General features: G+C 33.4%; 1 protein-coding gene across 3 annotated transcripts in view; it reads left to right on the plus strand.

The window, feature by feature from the left end:
• Positions 1-3,636: 3,636 nt before the first annotated feature.
• The window catches only part of LOC115874360 (SUN domain-containing protein 1), a 35,065-nt gene continuing 20,742 nt past the window's right edge, over positions 3,637-17,959 (plus strand). Inside the window, exons 1-4 of one of the 3 annotated variants that reach the window (XM_030889490.1) lie at positions 3,637-4,098; positions 4,427-4,614; positions 7,144-7,434; positions 16,261-16,548. In XM_030889490.1, coding sequence (XP_030745350.1) covers positions 4,466-4,614; positions 7,144-7,434; positions 16,261-16,548 — 728 coding nt within the window. In that variant the 5' untranslated portion in view covers positions 3,637-4,098; positions 4,427-4,465. Of the gene's footprint in view, positions 4,099-4,426; positions 4,615-5,186; positions 5,294-7,143; positions 7,435-15,868; positions 15,978-16,260; positions 16,549-17,959 lie in introns of those variants that run through there. The other 2 variants (XM_030889491.1, XM_030889492.1) reach the window with 2 other exon arrangements.

Raw genomic sequence — 17,959 nt, forward strand, 5'->3', positions numbered from 1 at the left:
CTTAAGCTCGAAGCGGAAGCGTCTCGAACTCTATTTCCTACGTGAATAATAGTAGGTCCACGAACGGGTCGTTAGGTGGTCAACGCGGAATCGATTTGATTGCAGGTGATTGATACTATTATCACTGTTATTTACATACGAAGGTAGAGTGGAGGGAGATTCGCTTGGAGCTCGAGACGCTTCCACTTCGAAAGCCAGAAGACAATTCATTGTTTTTTCTTTATACCGTTGGTTGAAGAAATAATTAATACCATCACAAAGGACCCTTTATGATAATTACGGTGAACAACGAAAGCCTTCCCTTAGGAGATGCAAGACCTTGTTGTTGGTGGGGAAAGCTCCTGGTCAGGTGCTGGGGGTAATCCCCCTAGCGCCTGACTTGGTCTAACAAGTATCTCACTCATCGTCTTGTTCCTGGCTGTAGTGCTTTGGCCAGGGAATTGCACCAAGACATATAACGATGCCGGACGAGGCTACCCTTGTCCGTCATACCAGGCACCCTCTACTGACTCTGGTCATGTCTCGCGGGTTGAGGGTGTGGGGAGGGGGGGCTCTTGGTTTAACCGCCTCGACCAAGAGGAGACAACCTCACCAAAAACCTTAATCCTATGATGGCGAGACCAGGTCAAAGAGATGCGTGGCTAGATAGAGGACTAGCCATTACTGGCCTCAACCTTGGGGCATCAGGGGGCACCCCATTGTATTTACTCCTTACTTCTACATGCAGGGCTCTGTAGAAGTGGACTGACTATCCCTAGCGACTCGTGGGAACACTATGAGATCTAGCATTAAAAACACCACCGGTGAAGCTGTGGGGAAGCCCCCTAGCGACACTGGAAACGTTACAAATGAAAGTTCCAAGGAACCAAATCCAAAGGAAACTACAAGAGGGGCGGCTGACACTTGCTTGGGATCATCCTCCACAAGTGGCACACAAGCTACTACCTACTACCTTCTCCAGCAAGGGTCGGGAGCCTACCTCTAGACCCAATAAGCGACACAAGCTACCGTTTCGTCTACCCGGCCTGGGTCAACTAGGCGGGCTAGACGATCCTCTGAGAGTAGGTCTTAGCGGAGCAGAAGCACGGATATACATCCGACTGCTCCACGAAGGACTTGCTCTAGAGGAAGCAAAAGCGAAAACACTCCTCCGAAAAGGGGAGAGTAAAGAAGCCAAGAAACAACCTGACTCATCTCCACCAAAGGGTAAGAGAGGGAACGAGAACCTCTCACCTCTTCTCCGGCAGGGAGAGAAAAAAGCCAGGATGGAAAGCCGTCCAACACCAGGAGGCAAGCAGGGACGTATCACCAGCTTTGCCGCTATTGCTGGACAAGTGAAAATGGCGGTGCTGCCAAAGGATTTCCCAGAGGTTGCTCTGACCACCGACCAGCAAACGTCTCTAGAAGAGACTATACTGGACGGAGTAGTGGCGATCGGATTGCAACACAACGATCTACAAAATGTGGGTCAGCTGCGTTTTGCGGGGATACACTTTCGAGTGGGCATGATCCTCATAGATTGTGTATCTAAATAATCGGCGAATTGGTTGGTGGAAATCGCACCTAAGCTTAAAAATTGGCAGGGGCCGGAACTGCTTGCAGTGAAGGGAGAAAACATCCCTAAAGGGGCGGTCCAAAACATCCCATCACCGTCTTTCTACCGAGGAGCAAGAGAAAAGACACCACCTACCTGCTGAACCTTATCCAGGGTCAGAACTTCAATGTAAGGACATCGAGTTGGCGAGTCATCAACTCAAGGGAGGAGGATCATGGTCAGGTCCTCACAATAGGAATTGACCTCAAATCCAAGGAGGCAATAAAGAAAGAGGGACATATCTTCTGTTATAGATACTGGAGCACACCGGTATCAGGTCTAAGGAGAGACCAAGTTAAAGAGGTGGAGAAAATGGAGACAGATCCTCCATCCTCCACCTCACGGGTTCCTCAGCCGGAGGCAAGCTCCTCGACTGTGAAGGGCGGCACGGAGGGCTAAACTCCAACCGTGGAAGGGTGTGTACTCTCGGAAGAAGAACTGTTGTCAGAGGAGGATGAGAAATATCCTGTCCCCTCTACAACAGGGGTATGATGGGTTATAGACTGTGTGATGACTCACCGAAGGGGGGCACAATAGATCTTTAAGGTCGCGCCCCCTCCTACTCATTCTACATTCAAACAACGATAGTACTAATGATATCAGTTATTCATGATCAAGCGTGCTTTTTAGATATAACAGGATATAACGATGAAAAAAGAATTTTGATAAAAAGTTATATGGCATCTCTGATCGATATACCGGGTGCGTCTCAAAAGTGGCTCACTAGTATATGACATAAATTAGGATTGATTGATGTGTTCAATTATTTCTGGTCACTTCCTGTTTCACCGGAAATGACAATAACTTTTGATTTTTAAATGGCACTCTCGGTATTTTTTTATTTAATTCGATAGACAATGATACTCTTGAGTAGAATGACATATCATATGTCAACTTTTGACATTTTCTCATATGGTTTATTTGAAATTGTAACATGCGGATCATGGTTTTTGCTGCCGAATTACTAGAATACAATATTTCAAGGCAGATGACGGATCTATTCGATAATTTTTATTCGAATAGTTTTCAACGAATGTTTTCTTACTAACTATCGAATTATTCGAATGAATTGCAACTATCGAATGTTTCGATAGTATTCATTCGATAGTTCCCACTACTAATTGTGGTATCATTGGGCGCATTCAGTAAACACACCGGTTAGTCCACCGGTGCAGAAAATTAAAGAGAATGCAAATGGTAACTCACCGGTTGTGGTCACCGATCACTTGAGAGCCTACCGTATTTTGTTTCCGGCTTATTTACGTACCGGTAACTTGATCATTCAATGAAAAGTTATCGGTAGGTTTTTACCGGTTAATACCGGTGTGTTTACTGAATGTGCCCATTGAAAAATCGTTCCATTTAAAAAAATTGAAATATGACTAGAAATACGATTTGGGTATCTTTGAACCAGCCAGGACAAGACACGAAAAACACTAGACGATCAAATACATTTTTCCAAGACTCCTTGATTAAAAATTATAGTGTTTTTAACACATCCATAGCACTCTATAGATTGAAATTTAAAATAGGATTTTTTAAAGCAAAAATTTCAAAAGTTGGCATGTGATATGTCATTCTATTCCCAGTGACATTTTCTATTGAATAAAGTAAAAAATATGTAAAAAAATACCGAAGGTGCCATTTAAAAATCAAAAGTTGTAGTCATTTCCGGTGAAACAGAAAGTGACCAAAAACAATTTAATACGTCAATCAGTACTAATTTATGTCATATACTAACATATCAAATATCGTTTTTTTATGTGAAAAAATCAAAGGAAAAAATATAAAAGTAATAGGGGTGAGCTGTGGGGGTGAGCCACTGTTGAGACGCACCCGGTATATTAGAACTTTGAAACCATCTCTGATAAAAAAGTATATTTGGAGTAATACTAGTTGCATATCCAATAACAGTTTCATTTATTTTTATGAAATCTTTAATTCTCGTTTTCTTTTATCATGTCTATTAAAAAAGGATGACGTTATTATTGAACTAACTTTTCATTCCATCTTTTTCTAGCTGTGAAAATTTACCATACTCAACCTTAAATATTCGTTCATAAGTATTTGCTACGGTATTTGCCATAAAATATCCAAATAATCCCAGTGACGTCATCATTTATTTTTTACATATTTTTTTCCAAGGTGTTGGAAGTTTGTGTTTATATTTCCAAATAGTTGCCATTTAATATTTAAATAACGTGCCTAACATTGTGTGAGATATTTTGTTCTAAATCAAATATTTCTCCGATATCAGTAATTGTGATTAATATCTAAAATATTAATTAATAGGTTAGAGTTAGTGATTGGCAAAATATCAACAAATTTATAATTGGCAATTGGCAGGCGGGTTTTATTTGGTAAAATAAACTACCAAAAACGTCCGTTAAATTTCGTTTAAAAATAGAAGCAGATAGAAGGATTTTATATGCTATTTTTAACAATGTTTCTTTGAGGGGACATTTCTGTTTATTCTTAGTATTCCAAACAAACTAAGCAAGTTGGTAAGTAAAGTAAACTACTTAAAAGATCTTCAGATCGTATTTTTAATATAAAATCATGTTTTTCTGCACATGGATACTTAACTAATGAAATCCGAGTGTTTATTTGTATAATAAAGAAATAAACTTTTTAGCTTATTTTTATAGAAAATTTAAAATTGGTAGTAGATATACCCAATTCTTTACTAGGTAATTTTACCTGAATATGAATATATTAGGGTGAGATAAATTTAAAGCTGATTTTGTTTGTTAATTTTTATATATCTTGAGTGTTAGTAAATAGAAATATGTATTATAAACCTAAATAAAGAACTACTTTATCTATTTTAAGAATTGAGAGCCAAATGTATTTATAAGATCCAGAAGCAAAATGAGTAAAATGGAACTGAGATCGAGTAGGTCCAGATCTAAAACTCCTTTTTTAACTCAAGATTTAATTGACAGAGAAGTTGCTGCCGGAGTGGTAAATAATCATATTGAAACTACAGTTGTAAGAACGACAAGAAGAACTGTTTTTAAGTAAGTGTACAGTTTACTTTTAGAAGGGTTTAAAAATGGAGATAAAAATTACTGTATGATCAAGTGGGCTTTGATTTTGACTTGACAGTAAAAAAAATTGTGACTAAATTTTTCATCTGTTTTTCTGTCAGCTACACAGCACACTTGATCAAAAAATGTTGATAACATAACATTGTATTAAGGTGAGTTTATATGCATCTGTCAAGAATTATCCATTCCATCCTTCCGTCACTCCAATCAGATTTAAGTGTGAGCTGTCATTTTTGAAATAAATCAATAAAACAGCATATAGTCAATGACGGATGATGCATAACAGAAGCATGTTAACCCATGATCTTGAAAAAATAATTAGCAATGATGTAAAATTGTTTAACTTAATATCATTCAATATTGGACAACCCAATTTATTTTTGTAAAATACCAATAAAGTAACCAATGATATTTATTTCCATACAACCAAAAAAAATACGGCCTCATAGTTGGATTGGAACAGTTGATCAGTGTCTTTGTATGTGAAATTATATGGTGAATGTCATCAATTGTCATTTCCAAACCAACTTTTTTCTTTTGTATTTTATGGTATATACAACCTATGTATACAACCATACTTTTGTGGTAATATATTCAGCTTATTATCATAATTTTTTTTATAAGTTGATAACACCTGAAAGTTTTAAAGGTAATGTACCGAATTAGGTTTAATTTTTCTCATTACTATCTAAGCAACACTATCTAAGCAATTACTAAAAACTAGTGGAATAGAAAACTAAATAAGGATTTAAAATAAATTAAATAATAAAGTATTAATTATAAGTATCTGGAAAATAAAAGGACATGTTTATATTGACTGCCGAGGTAGCGTATAATAAAAAAAGGAGGAGAGGAAAAGTTCTTTTTTACTTTTTTTTTTTTCTCTACTTTAGATTTTTCGAAATTAGAAAAAATACACAGCTAAAGGCAAGAAAATATTATTTATTAATATACACTAAAGCTGTAAGAATTTTGTTCATTTCATATAAAAAAAGGAGTGGAGTTGACTTTGAAATAATAATCGTTGACATTCCCCATTACATATAAAATGATAACGATTTTCATTTCGGAGCCATCTCTAAAGCCGTATTTTTTTTTGATCGTCTATGTATACCGGGTGCGTGAAAAGTGGCTCACCCCTATAACTTTTATTTTTTTAGATAAAAAAAACGAGATTTGGTATGTTAGTATATGACATAAATTAGGATTGATTGACGTGTTCAATTGTTTTTAGTTACTTCCTGTTTCATCAGAAATGATTACAAATTTTGATTTTTAAATGGCACCCTCGGTATTTTTTTACTTTATTCAATAGAAAATAACACTCTCAATAGAATGACATATCATATGTCAACTTTTGACGTTTTCTCATATGTTTAATTTGAAATTATAATCCTGACTGGCGGTTTGTAACGAAAATTTGACTCGAAATTACTGTGGTATCAAATTATTCGTAAAAAATGCTTTTTCCAAATATGCTAATGAGCCACCCTCATTCCATTCGAAAAAATTGAGATATGATTAAAAATACGATTTGGGTATTTTTAAATGGACAGGACAAGACACTAAAAACATTAGACAATCAAATTTATTTTCCAAGGCTCCTTGATTAAGAATTAGTGTTTTTAACATAGCCATAGAGAATTTCAAAAGGTGACATATGATATGCCATTCTATTCATAATGTCGTTTTCTATCAAATAATGGTGGGTTCATACAGCCAAATAAAATAAAATAAGAATAAAATAAAATAAAATAAGAAAGTTGGTTATATGGGATACCGTACATGCGTTCATACAGCCAAATAAAATAAGAAGTCTTTATCTTTTAACTTCTTGTTTTATTTTATGTGAAAACGGCTTTGCGCACGCTTAATTCTAACCTACAAATATTTTCAGTTTGGATTTAATTTATTTTATAATTTCACATAAGTAAAATGTATAATATAGTAGGCAACGAATAAATAAATATACTATAAATAGTAAAATTACTATAAACAATCGTAAAAGTTAACTTTTATCCAGCCTCATCGTACTGCGCATGAGCAAATATATATTTCTTATTTTATTTTATTTGACTGTATGAACGCACACAAATAAGAATTCCTTATTTCTTATTTTATTTTATTCTTATTTTATTTTATTTGGCTGTATGAACCCACCATAATAAAGTAAAAAAATAACGAGGGTGCCATTTAAAAATCAAAAGTTATAGTCATTTCCGGTGAATCAGGAAGTGACGAAAAACAATTCAATACGTCAGTCAATCCTAATTTATGTCATATACTAACATACCAAATCTCGGTTTTTTATCTGAAAAAATAAAAAAGTTATAGGGGGTGAGCCACTTTTGAGACGCACCCCGTATATATATACTTAACTACTATTAAAAAATATTAAATACGAATAAGTCTAAGTACCTACTATAATCAGAAAGATGATAATATTGATGTAAAATCAGATTTAAATAACATTAATCCCTTTTTCTATTTTTTCCTCAGAACCAATGAAAATGCATCTAGTTCCACAGATGAAATAAACACATCCAAAGAATCTAACGTCCAAGCGAAATCTTCTCAACGTCGCTCTCAATCCCGATCGGAAAAAAGTCTTCGCAATAGAATATTGAAGACATCAGATTATTCTTCTGAAGATGGAGAAAATGAAGTGACATCAACTAAAACTGTAAAGCAGAACGAAAAGAATCAGTTGGTTGAGCACGCCAGAACATTGGTGAACGGAAGTGAAATGCCAGCTTTTGAACTTTATAAGAAAAGTGGAAGATATTGGGAGTAAGTATAACAATAAAAATATTCAATTAGTTAAAATTATTTAGGTTAAGTTTAACGTTGAGTAAATATCTCCATAAAGCTGATCCGTATAATCTCCCAGAAGTGGACATTTTCATGATAATAGACTATGATAATAACATATAGACTATTTCAATAAAAATAAGGAATTTATTAGTTCTGAAATGAAAGGAATAAAACTACAAATATAAGTAAACTTTTTAATTTCTAGTCTATTTTCTATTGTTTAAATACCTATCTATATCGTGAAGCAATGGCGGCTTGCGTGGGTTAATAAACAGTGGGTTACTTACCCTATTTGGAAGTAGGTAACTTGTACCACAGAATATCTAGCTACGCAACACAAAAATACTCGAAATGAAAGAGCTAAAATTGCACAAATAAAATACTAGATGGCGCGACAATATCATAATCAGAATATAATTGGAAATTTTCAACTGTCGGTTTTGGATCGACATAGATCGACGGCCTTAAAGCTCGGCTAAATATGCACAGTTGCCAGATTCAAACAGACTTTAATTGGCATCCCATTCTTTTTCTGGTGTATAATAATTTCTTTCTATTCTTCGTTTCTTGTCAGATACACTTATATTAATTATTCGTTTGGCTTTTAAAATAGCTTTAATTTTAAGTATATTATTAGAAAACATATGCTCTCAAAATACATTTTTAATATACACTACTTTATTATGTTAACTAAAAAATAACTTTAATTACCTTTAAAATTAATAATAACAGGGCGATTGATAGTGATATTTATTAATGCTGAAACGTTAGTAATGAAATATACGTTTAATAATAATGGAAATCATTTATTAAAATGCAGTACAAAAAATGTTAATTGAGTAAAAAAATACTATAATAACAATGTTTTTCTGTTTGCTACGTTATTTATATAGACCTAGGTAGATTTTCAAAAGTGACACAGGTACAATTAATAATATATTAGTTCGGCATAAAAGTTGCTGTCACGACATCGTACAATAAATTAAAATTCGGAAAATAAATTAAAATTATATTAACTAAACAAATCTTTATAAAGAAACACAAGTATATCAAATTTGGGCCCAATCGAACGCCAGGAAATGGTATCGTAATATGGTACTACATTATGGTACCCCTTGATATGCTTCATGGTACCATAATATTGCAATGTCATCAAAAATACGCAAGTATAATCAAATATGAGCCCAATCGAACGCCAGGAAGTCGTATCGTAATATGGTACTACATATATTAAGGTACCACTTTATATATGCATCATTGTAGATGCATCATAGTACCATCATATTACAATGTCACCGAAGATACTTACTATACCAAGTTAAGCCCAATCGAACGCCAGGAAATGGTATCGTATATGGTACTATTATGGTACCTCTTGATATGCTTCATGGTACCATAATATTGCAATGTCATCAAAAATATGCAAGTATATATCAAATATGAGCCCAAATGAACGTCAGGAAGTGGTATCTAATATGGTACTATAGAAGGGACCAATTTATATGCTCCATGGTGCATGCTCTATATTACGATGTTACCGAAAATACGTAGTATACAAAGTAGCTCAATCGAACTGGTGGAATTGGTATCGTAATATGGTACTGCATTATGGCACCCCTCGATATGCTTCATGGTACCATAATATTGTAATGTCATCAAAAATACGCAAGTATAATCAAATATGAGCCCAATCGAACGTCAGGAAGTGGTATCGTAATATGGTACTATATTAAGGTACCACTTTATATGCATCATAGTACCATCATATCACAATGTCAGCGAAGATACTTAATATACCAAGTATAAGTCCAATCGCACGCTAGGAAATGGTATCGTATATGGTACTATTATGGTGCCTCTTGATATGCTTGCAATATCACTGAAGATACGTAATATACCAAGTTTAAGCCCAATCGAACGCTATGTATCGTAATATGGTACTATATTACGGTATCACTTGATATGCTCCATGGTACCATAATATTGCAATGTCATGAAAAATACGCAAGTATATATCAAATACCGTATGATATCGAAAAAAACGGCATCCAGTTGGCTGGGAAAAGACAATCGATGACATTTCCCATATAAATTTACACATAAAATGACAGTGATTTTCATTTCATAGCCATCGCTAACGCCGTTTTTTCCCGATCATACGGTATGAACACAATCGAACGTCAGGAAGTAGTGTCATAATAGTAGAACAATACTTATTATATTGTCGCCGAATTACAATCAAAATTCAGGATTCAGTTAGAATCAAACGTCAGGAAGTGATTTTAATTCAGCTCGTAAGATTTAACTCCAACTAACATGGCAAGTTAAATACTTAAACGTTTGAAAAAAGAGCTCTAATCTATTTTAATATGTTTAAATGATGTAGCAAATTTGAATGTAGGCTTTATCAGGAAGTATTACAATATAAATTACACAATGGCAACACTGCATAAAATTCTTTTAAATTTCGTTTGTAGAAAACTGTTTTCTTTTAAATTTATCGCCCTCTGTTATGTAGTAGTGAAACTACCACATCAAAATATCTGATTTGGAGACATGCTTTAAAAGCCTGTCTCCTTTTGAGACCTACGATTTTATACATGTAACGAGGCTTCTGTTGCGTAGCTAGATATTCTGTGCTTGTACCAATAGGATCACCTCTGCTCACAAACGAAAATAGGTATTTTTTTTTAAATTTCTGAGGTTAAGAAATGTTTACAACTTTTCTTAAAACATTAATGAGTCAGGTTTTAAAGATCTTCTGCATAAAATCCTGTCTACCGATGAATGCGAGATGCAAGAAAGAACGAAGGGTATAGTCTAGAGCTAGAGTAGAAAGTACTAGAGGCGGAAAGGTATTATTTTTTGAACTTAATTAAATGTCGTAAATATTGTTCATTTATTAACGTATTTTTGGTTATGTTAAGATTATAATTAATAGTTATATTTTGAATATATATAAAATTAATAATCAAAATTTGTTAATTAAATAATCAGCCAAAGAGTTTCAATTGGTAATTCATTTTCGGCCCATATAGTGGTAAAGGTAAATAAAAAGTTTTTGCAAACCAGTTTTTTATTCACTTTAAAGCACTAATGCTTTAAAGCAACATTTTTGACTCTTATCGGGACGTGTTAAAGTTTTTTAAGGTCCGACCGAGATCTCGGTCTAGGTTACAGTCATTCTCAGTGAAAAATCAGGCCGAGATCTCGGTCTCGTTCTCGGCATAAAAAGGCCGAGATTATCGGCCACGACCGAGACAATATACTCACGATCGTCAAATTAGGTAATTTTTGAGCGTATCGCCAGAGTAAGTGGATCGACGAGTAGCGACAGACACCGTCGGCTCTTTTGATGTGATGGGACCAAATTTTATTTCTCTCTCTTTTGACGTGTTTGACAGATAGACTACTTATTTAGCTGCTCAACTTATGAAGTGGTCCTAGAAACATGGTATACACTGCTCATAATTTGAAGCGGAATTAATTATAAAGTTTTATACATATTTTTTTGTTTTGTTTAATCCCTATTTCTAAATTTAAATGTATAAAATATCTTACAGCTAATAAATAATTAAAAAAATGATTCGTTGCTTGAGGCATACTTGAAATAGAGTATATAGAGATATTTGATAAATGGCAACAGTGGCAACTTCGCTTCTTCATATGACAGATAACCTACTTATTTCGCGCAGCCGCAGCCGCAAAGAAAATTGAAAACCGGACTGTCGCTACTCGTCGGTTTACTTACTCTGGTATCGCACAAAACAATCATGTCGCAAAAATTAACACTTTTGTGACGATTGAAAAAAATAGTAATTTTTTTAGTATTAGTAATTTTATAGTATTAGATCCCAATAAAACCGTTTTTGCATGAAAATAACGTTTTTATTGCACTATTATCAGATGTTTTTTCATATAATAAACTATTAAATAAATATTGCATCATGTCTCGCTCTCGTTCTCGGCCGAGAATTTCTTTTCTTTTCTCGGCTGAGACTAAGGGCTCGAACACACTGACGACCAGGTCGCACCGGCCAGGCCGCAGCTACCTCTAAAACAATTAAATCAAATGATATAGCGCAGACTAACGTCCTGGCCGTCCGTTGGTCGTTGTGACCAGAAGACTGCACGGAAATATTATTATTTTCTGCCGCTTGTTGCCGGTTTTCTTCCAAATTAATAATTTTTCAGATGAAATCCCTCAAATTCAAGGCACAATATTTTATTTTCTAGAAGATATAGTGTTTTAGTGTAGTTTTTGCACACGTGCAGAAAATCCAAAGAAATAGTATATAGACTGGATCAAAGGTAAACTTAAATCTAATCCCTTTTTTTATCAAGGGTCGATTCTAGTAAAAACTCAAAACATTTTTATATGACATACCTACTCTATTTATGGTTGGTATGATACCTGTTATTATACCTTTGAGTTTCGATGGTTAAAAAATAAAAAACAATAATATTTAAAGTTTTTCTACATCAACTTGTTTTCTTTATTAAATTAGTTTTTTTAGTTGTATTGTAGTCATGTACAAGGAGGACAACTGTATTTTAAATCTTATATTTAATTTAACGTTTTTCAAACAGGGTTCATTAGATTATATTTCTACTAGGTACATTATTTTGAAAAAAAAATTAAGAAAGTAACTTAAATATTCATAAAAATAGAAGTAATTACTGTTGTAGATTCTTTGTTATGTTGTAAACATTGAAATAACTGGAAGCTAAACCAGAGTACGTAGATCGCCGAGTAGCGACAGAAACCGTCGGCTCTTTTGATGTGGTGGGACCAAATTTTCTTTCTCTCTCTTTTGACGTGTTTGACAGATAGACTACGTATTTAACTGCTCATCTTATGAAGTGGTCCTATAAACATGGTATACACTGCTCACAATTTGAAGTGGAATTAATTATAAAGTTTTATACATATCTTTTTTGTTTTGTTTTATCCTTATTTCTAAATTTGAATGTATAAAATATCTTACTGCTAATAAATAATTAAAAAAACGATTCGTTGCCTGAGGTATACTTGAAATAAAGCATATAGAGATATTTGATAAATGGCAACAGTGGCAACTCCGCTTCTTCGTATGACAGATAACCTACTTATTTCGCGCAGCCGCAAAGAAAATTGAAAACGGGACTGTCGCTACTCGTCGGTTTAGGTACTCTGGTTAAACTTTCTACCTGCTTATATTTAGAGCCAGTGTCTGACGATCTTTTTTTACGATGGCCCTAATATGTTTACTTCTAAAGTCGATAAGGGCGCCATATCAGTAGAAAAAAGAAACAGAATATCTCCCTTTTTGTCGGTTGCGCGTACACAATACTTTTTGTTTGTTGTGAATAGCAACTTCGCTTTTTAGTTAACTCGGGTATTTTAACATTTCTGAAACAATATTTTCTAATTGGTAAAACGTAAAAAATCGTTAGATTTGACAACTCTGTTGAAACTGGTCGTTCATCTGGCCGCAGCTAAAAACGCAATGCATCCGGCCAGCCGACGGACGGCCATGTCGTTGCGACCTGGTCGTCAGTGAGTTCGAGCCCTAAAAATTCAGGTTCGGTTGGACCTTAAAGTTTTTAGAAAAATATGTAAGTAAATAAAAATATATGTTCGACATTTTCCCGCGACTAGACCCAATACGTTGTATAAATAAATATAAAACATTTCTACTTTACAGTAAAAACTGTAACGCGCTAGCAATATACTTTCTTATTGATCCGGTAGATAAAACTATGGGGATAATGTCATTGGCTATATGCAGATAAGGCAACAGCGCTTTGTAAATAATTTAATATAAGGCAAAAATTAAACAAGAGCGAACACAAATATAGCTAAAAATTATAACAAGTAATACATTATCAACACTACCAAACTACGGTGATTGCAATGTAGCAATGTAGGAAAAAATCAGATGTGATGATTCATTGTTAAATGAGACTATTGGGGAGGCAAAATGGGAAGATTTTAAAACACTTAATGCAATATTTATTCTCTCACTATATACAATATTTATTTCTCATTTTTGCATTTATATTGAGTCCGAGAAACACTGTACTACATAAATAATGTTCCTTAAATTCAATTTACAGTTTATGTAACGGGCAAAAGCCGTCGAAACCGTTTTGTCGAGCGAGCATACGATCGCTAGCATACGATTTGTGATGTGACGTAGCGTCTAGCCACGCCCCTTTCTCGCGTAGAAGATGTTTGTACTAATAGGTGTTTTTGAGGTACTAGACGTGCGAATATTGGCCACATACATGTTATTATGACATTGCTACACCCTCAACATCGAAAGACCCTGAAAAACATTAAAAAAACCTGGTTGATCAGCTTAAGGCATATTATGAAATGTCTATTTTAGACAGGAAAGCAGATCCAATAAAGTGGTGGTGCGAACCAAACTTTTCCTGACATTGGTAATACTGCTAGACAGTATTTGTCAAGTCCAGCTAGTAGTGTCTATTCGGAACGATTGTTTTCTGAAATTGGAAACATATACGTTGACAACAGGTCTAGGTTAACTTTGGAAAATGCGGGAAAGTTACCCTTTCCCGCATTTTCTAAATACAACGTTCTATTCATCATCACTTAGTAAAAATAAATTTTGATTATTATATATAAAATATAATATGTAGGTCTAAATATTATCCTTGCTGTGTAATTTCGATGTTTATAAATAAAGTTTTAAAATATTTATGTCAAGAATTGTTATTATAAAGTCTACTTCTCTACTTGATTGAATAAAATACCATTTTTAACAACTAGGCTGACATGCTGGTGATCGTTTTCATTTTTTAAATTTTTAGTACAAAGTTAATTGGATTTGCTGATCCGACCGGATCTATTTCCTGATCCGGCTGTTCCGAGATCATTAGTTCCGGTATTTACGCCGGATTTAGTGGTACCGCCGTATATTCGTTTCATCCCTACTATAAATCATAATTTACTTGTAGCTAAATGTAAATTTATTGACTTTTATGAGATCTTATATTTGAACACAACTACGATTTTCCATATAACCGACTTTCTTTGGTTATTTTATTTTTTTTATTTGGCTGTATGTACCCACCATTACTGCATGTCATATTTTAACGTTGTGATGATGGCGCGGCGCCGCCTCCCTGTGGAGCCCGAAGTGACATCATCAGTTCAGCACATGTAAAATAAGCTAATAAACAAGAATAACCAGGTTTAAACAAGAAACAACCGCTTTAAAATAGAAATAAACAAGTTTCAACAATAAATGAACAGATCTGTTGTTTTAAGCTAAAAAGCGGTTCAAAGCAGTTCAAAAGCGGTTCAAAGCGGTTTATTAGCCTATTTTACATGTTCTGAACTGATGACGTCACTTTCGGCTCCACAGGGAGGCGGCGGCGGCTGGCGTAGAATCGGCCATCTCCCTCTACTATTTAAGTTATGGATAAATGTGGTATATTCAGGGTAATAAAAAATATTACCCAACATCATTCATAAAAGAATGATGAAATATTAAACAAATATTTCACACATATTTTAAACATGTACTTGGGTCTATATTCACTCACTCTCATTTATACAATATGCAACAACGAGAAATGTTATATTTGAGATACATTTGACGTCAGACGTTTAAATAAAGTCTGGCCAGCGATAGAATCCATAACATTGACAGTAGATGGTTATCTTTCATTTTATTTCACGAGTAAGGTTTTATTCCGTTTCTGATCTTGGTTACAGTTTTCTATTTAGTTCCTATAAATTTGGTTTGAGTGAATATTTTTCAGGAACAGATTCATTCCGTAGTTTACCAAGCTGGTTAACCTGGTTTTACAACGGTATACAGCCTAAATTATGATTTTGAATGATTTTTGGATGTCGTCTGTCGAAATCATTCCCAATTTCGTTAGACAAACTTTACTTGAGTTAATATAAAAATACAAATTTATTTTTTACAAATCAATGATTTGCAACATTCGTGCATCCTTAATTCAAACATAGATAAAAACATTGTGCTTTCTTTTAATGGTTATTTTAAAAACGCGTAGAAAATAAACTCTATAAAAGTAAACGTCAAAAAATGACTTACAGTCATAGAGGCTGGTAATATAATGTTTATTTTTCTCACATTTTCAATTTTGGTGATAATTTTCACCTTAAATTCATGATAGATTAAGTGCGTCCTCTTTTTCTTTAGATGCATTCATAATTTTTGTATAACAGCTTATTTAATATTACCGATTTAAACTACTATTTAATAATTAAATGAATCTGTTTATTAAAGTTATTTACAGACCACATTTAATGTATAAAAAACAAATCTAAACCACTAAACACATACCCAAATAAAAACATACTATAAAAACCTTGATAATTATTTGATTTTATGTGATTTTTTCATTCAAGGCGACCTTTTGAACATTTAATTTTTAAATAGAGAAAGGACTGGTTTAGTGTGTGATATTGTTTGTGTACGTTAAATTAATTTAAGCGTTTTTACTTTATTTTTATGTAAATTTATGTTAATTAGGTAGGTCTATATTAATTTACGACAGGAGATATTTCTTTGCTTTGATTCTGGGTTTTCTGATTTTAAAACTTCTAATCTGAAGGCGTATATGCAAATCCATTACAGGTTTTGCCTTTTATAGAACAGTATACTCTAATCAATTTAACAAATACCAATTTTTTTGTATACTTTTATGAAATTTGAAAGTATATCGAAAAATTTAAGTTATTTCTTATTACTCTATATTTTCTGAAACAAAAATAAATGCAGCATACAAACATAAGGTGTCTCTTTTTACTTTCAGTGTTTATCCTAAAACTGACTGGACCTACTCACAGCATTCGAAAGATAGGGTGGAAATAGCCCCAGGTGTAGTGGCAATGCCAAACATGTCTCGCAAAACCATTCATTCTTTAGATGAATCCAGCCAGAGCTACAATTCAGATACCTCTCATAGTCTATACTCGGAAAATGTGTCCCATAAGAATATTAATACTGATGACTTATTTACGGCGAAGTATTCCACCTCGCTTTCAGAGGGTGTGAAGAGGAATCTGTTTAACAATAATGGAGAGGATTATTATATTAAAAGGTAACCATTTGTATTATAAAATATCATACGATTGAAAAAACCGTGACAGAGTTGGCTTAGTTTTTTTTTGTTATTGAATATTGTTATTGTTATATGCATTCCGGAAACTTCGGCAGCATATTCTGTAGATAAAACTAAGTAATAACGTTCGTATAAATGTATATCCGAAAATGATAAGTTTCGGAGAGACAGGGTGTCGAAGTTTCATTTTTATTTCGATTTTTTTTTTCAAATAATTTCCAAACCATAACTATACTATACCTTTGGATAAAAATTGGTGTCGGGGTGTTTTGTTACACGAGAAATTTGATTTTGATGTCAATATGACTCCTGTTTGTAGTGGGCGCCACCTACATGTGTTTTAACTGTTTTGAATAGTAATCACTTCTTGTCCGTACCTGTATAAAACTACTGAGTGAAAAAATGTACATTTCCGTGACTTTTTACGTAAAAGATGTCTCTTGGTAAAAATCGATATGAGCAACCGTTTTCAAGATTTTTAGAATGGAAATAGTCAAAACATGTCATTATTGACAAAAAATAAACACGTTGAGTAGATATTTGACTGAAATAATAAACTAGGCAAATTTTTATTTTTTTAATTAATCATAAAATTTTCTGCGAAAAAATGATGATTAAACAGTTTCTGTTCAACTTTTGGCACAAAAACATTTCAAATTTATGAATTCAGTCTAACTATATAATCAACATGTTTAATTTAGGTCAGTGATGACAGGTATTAATAATTTCGATTCCAAATATCTCGAGAACCATTACTCGTAGCGATTTTTACCAAGAGACCTTTTTTACTTAAAAAACCTCGTAAATGTATATTTTTTACTCAGTAGTTTTATACAGGTATGGACAAAAAGTTACTACTCTTCTAACCAGTTAAAAATATGTAGGTGGCGCCCTCTACAAGTAGGAGTCATATTGACATCAAAATCAAATTTTTCATATCAAAAAACTCCCAGATACCAATTTTCATCAAAAAAAAAAAAAAAAAAAATTTACTCTTCATCCAAATATTGACGTTACCTCATAAATTATTTGGAAAAAATCGAAATAAAAATGAATCTTCTACATCCTATATCTCCGAAACTAAACATTTTAGGACATACATTTTTACAAACTTTTTTACCTATTTTTATCTGCAGATTACGCTGCCTGAAGTTTCCGGAATACAATTCGGACCACCCTGTATTTTATGTAGAATTATTCAGGGTGAAATAAGTGCAAATATTTTCAGGACTGGTAGATCTGGATAAAAGAAACATATTTTCTCTTTACCGTTTTTCAAGTAAGTCCAAAAAAAAGAGTTATTTTACTTTGAAAATCACTGGATTCTTTCTGGGTTTTCTTTCTTTCAAATTTAATCTACTACTCATGTTGCCATATTATCAAGAAATTA

Source organism: Sitophilus oryzae, unplaced genomic scaffold, assembly GCF_002938485.1.
Source record: "Sitophilus oryzae breed Bouriz unplaced genomic scaffold, Soryzae_2.0 scaffold_1274_pilon_pilon, whole genome shotgun sequence".
Lineage (NCBI taxonomy): Eukaryota > Metazoa > Arthropoda > Insecta > Coleoptera > Curculionidae > Sitophilus > Sitophilus oryzae.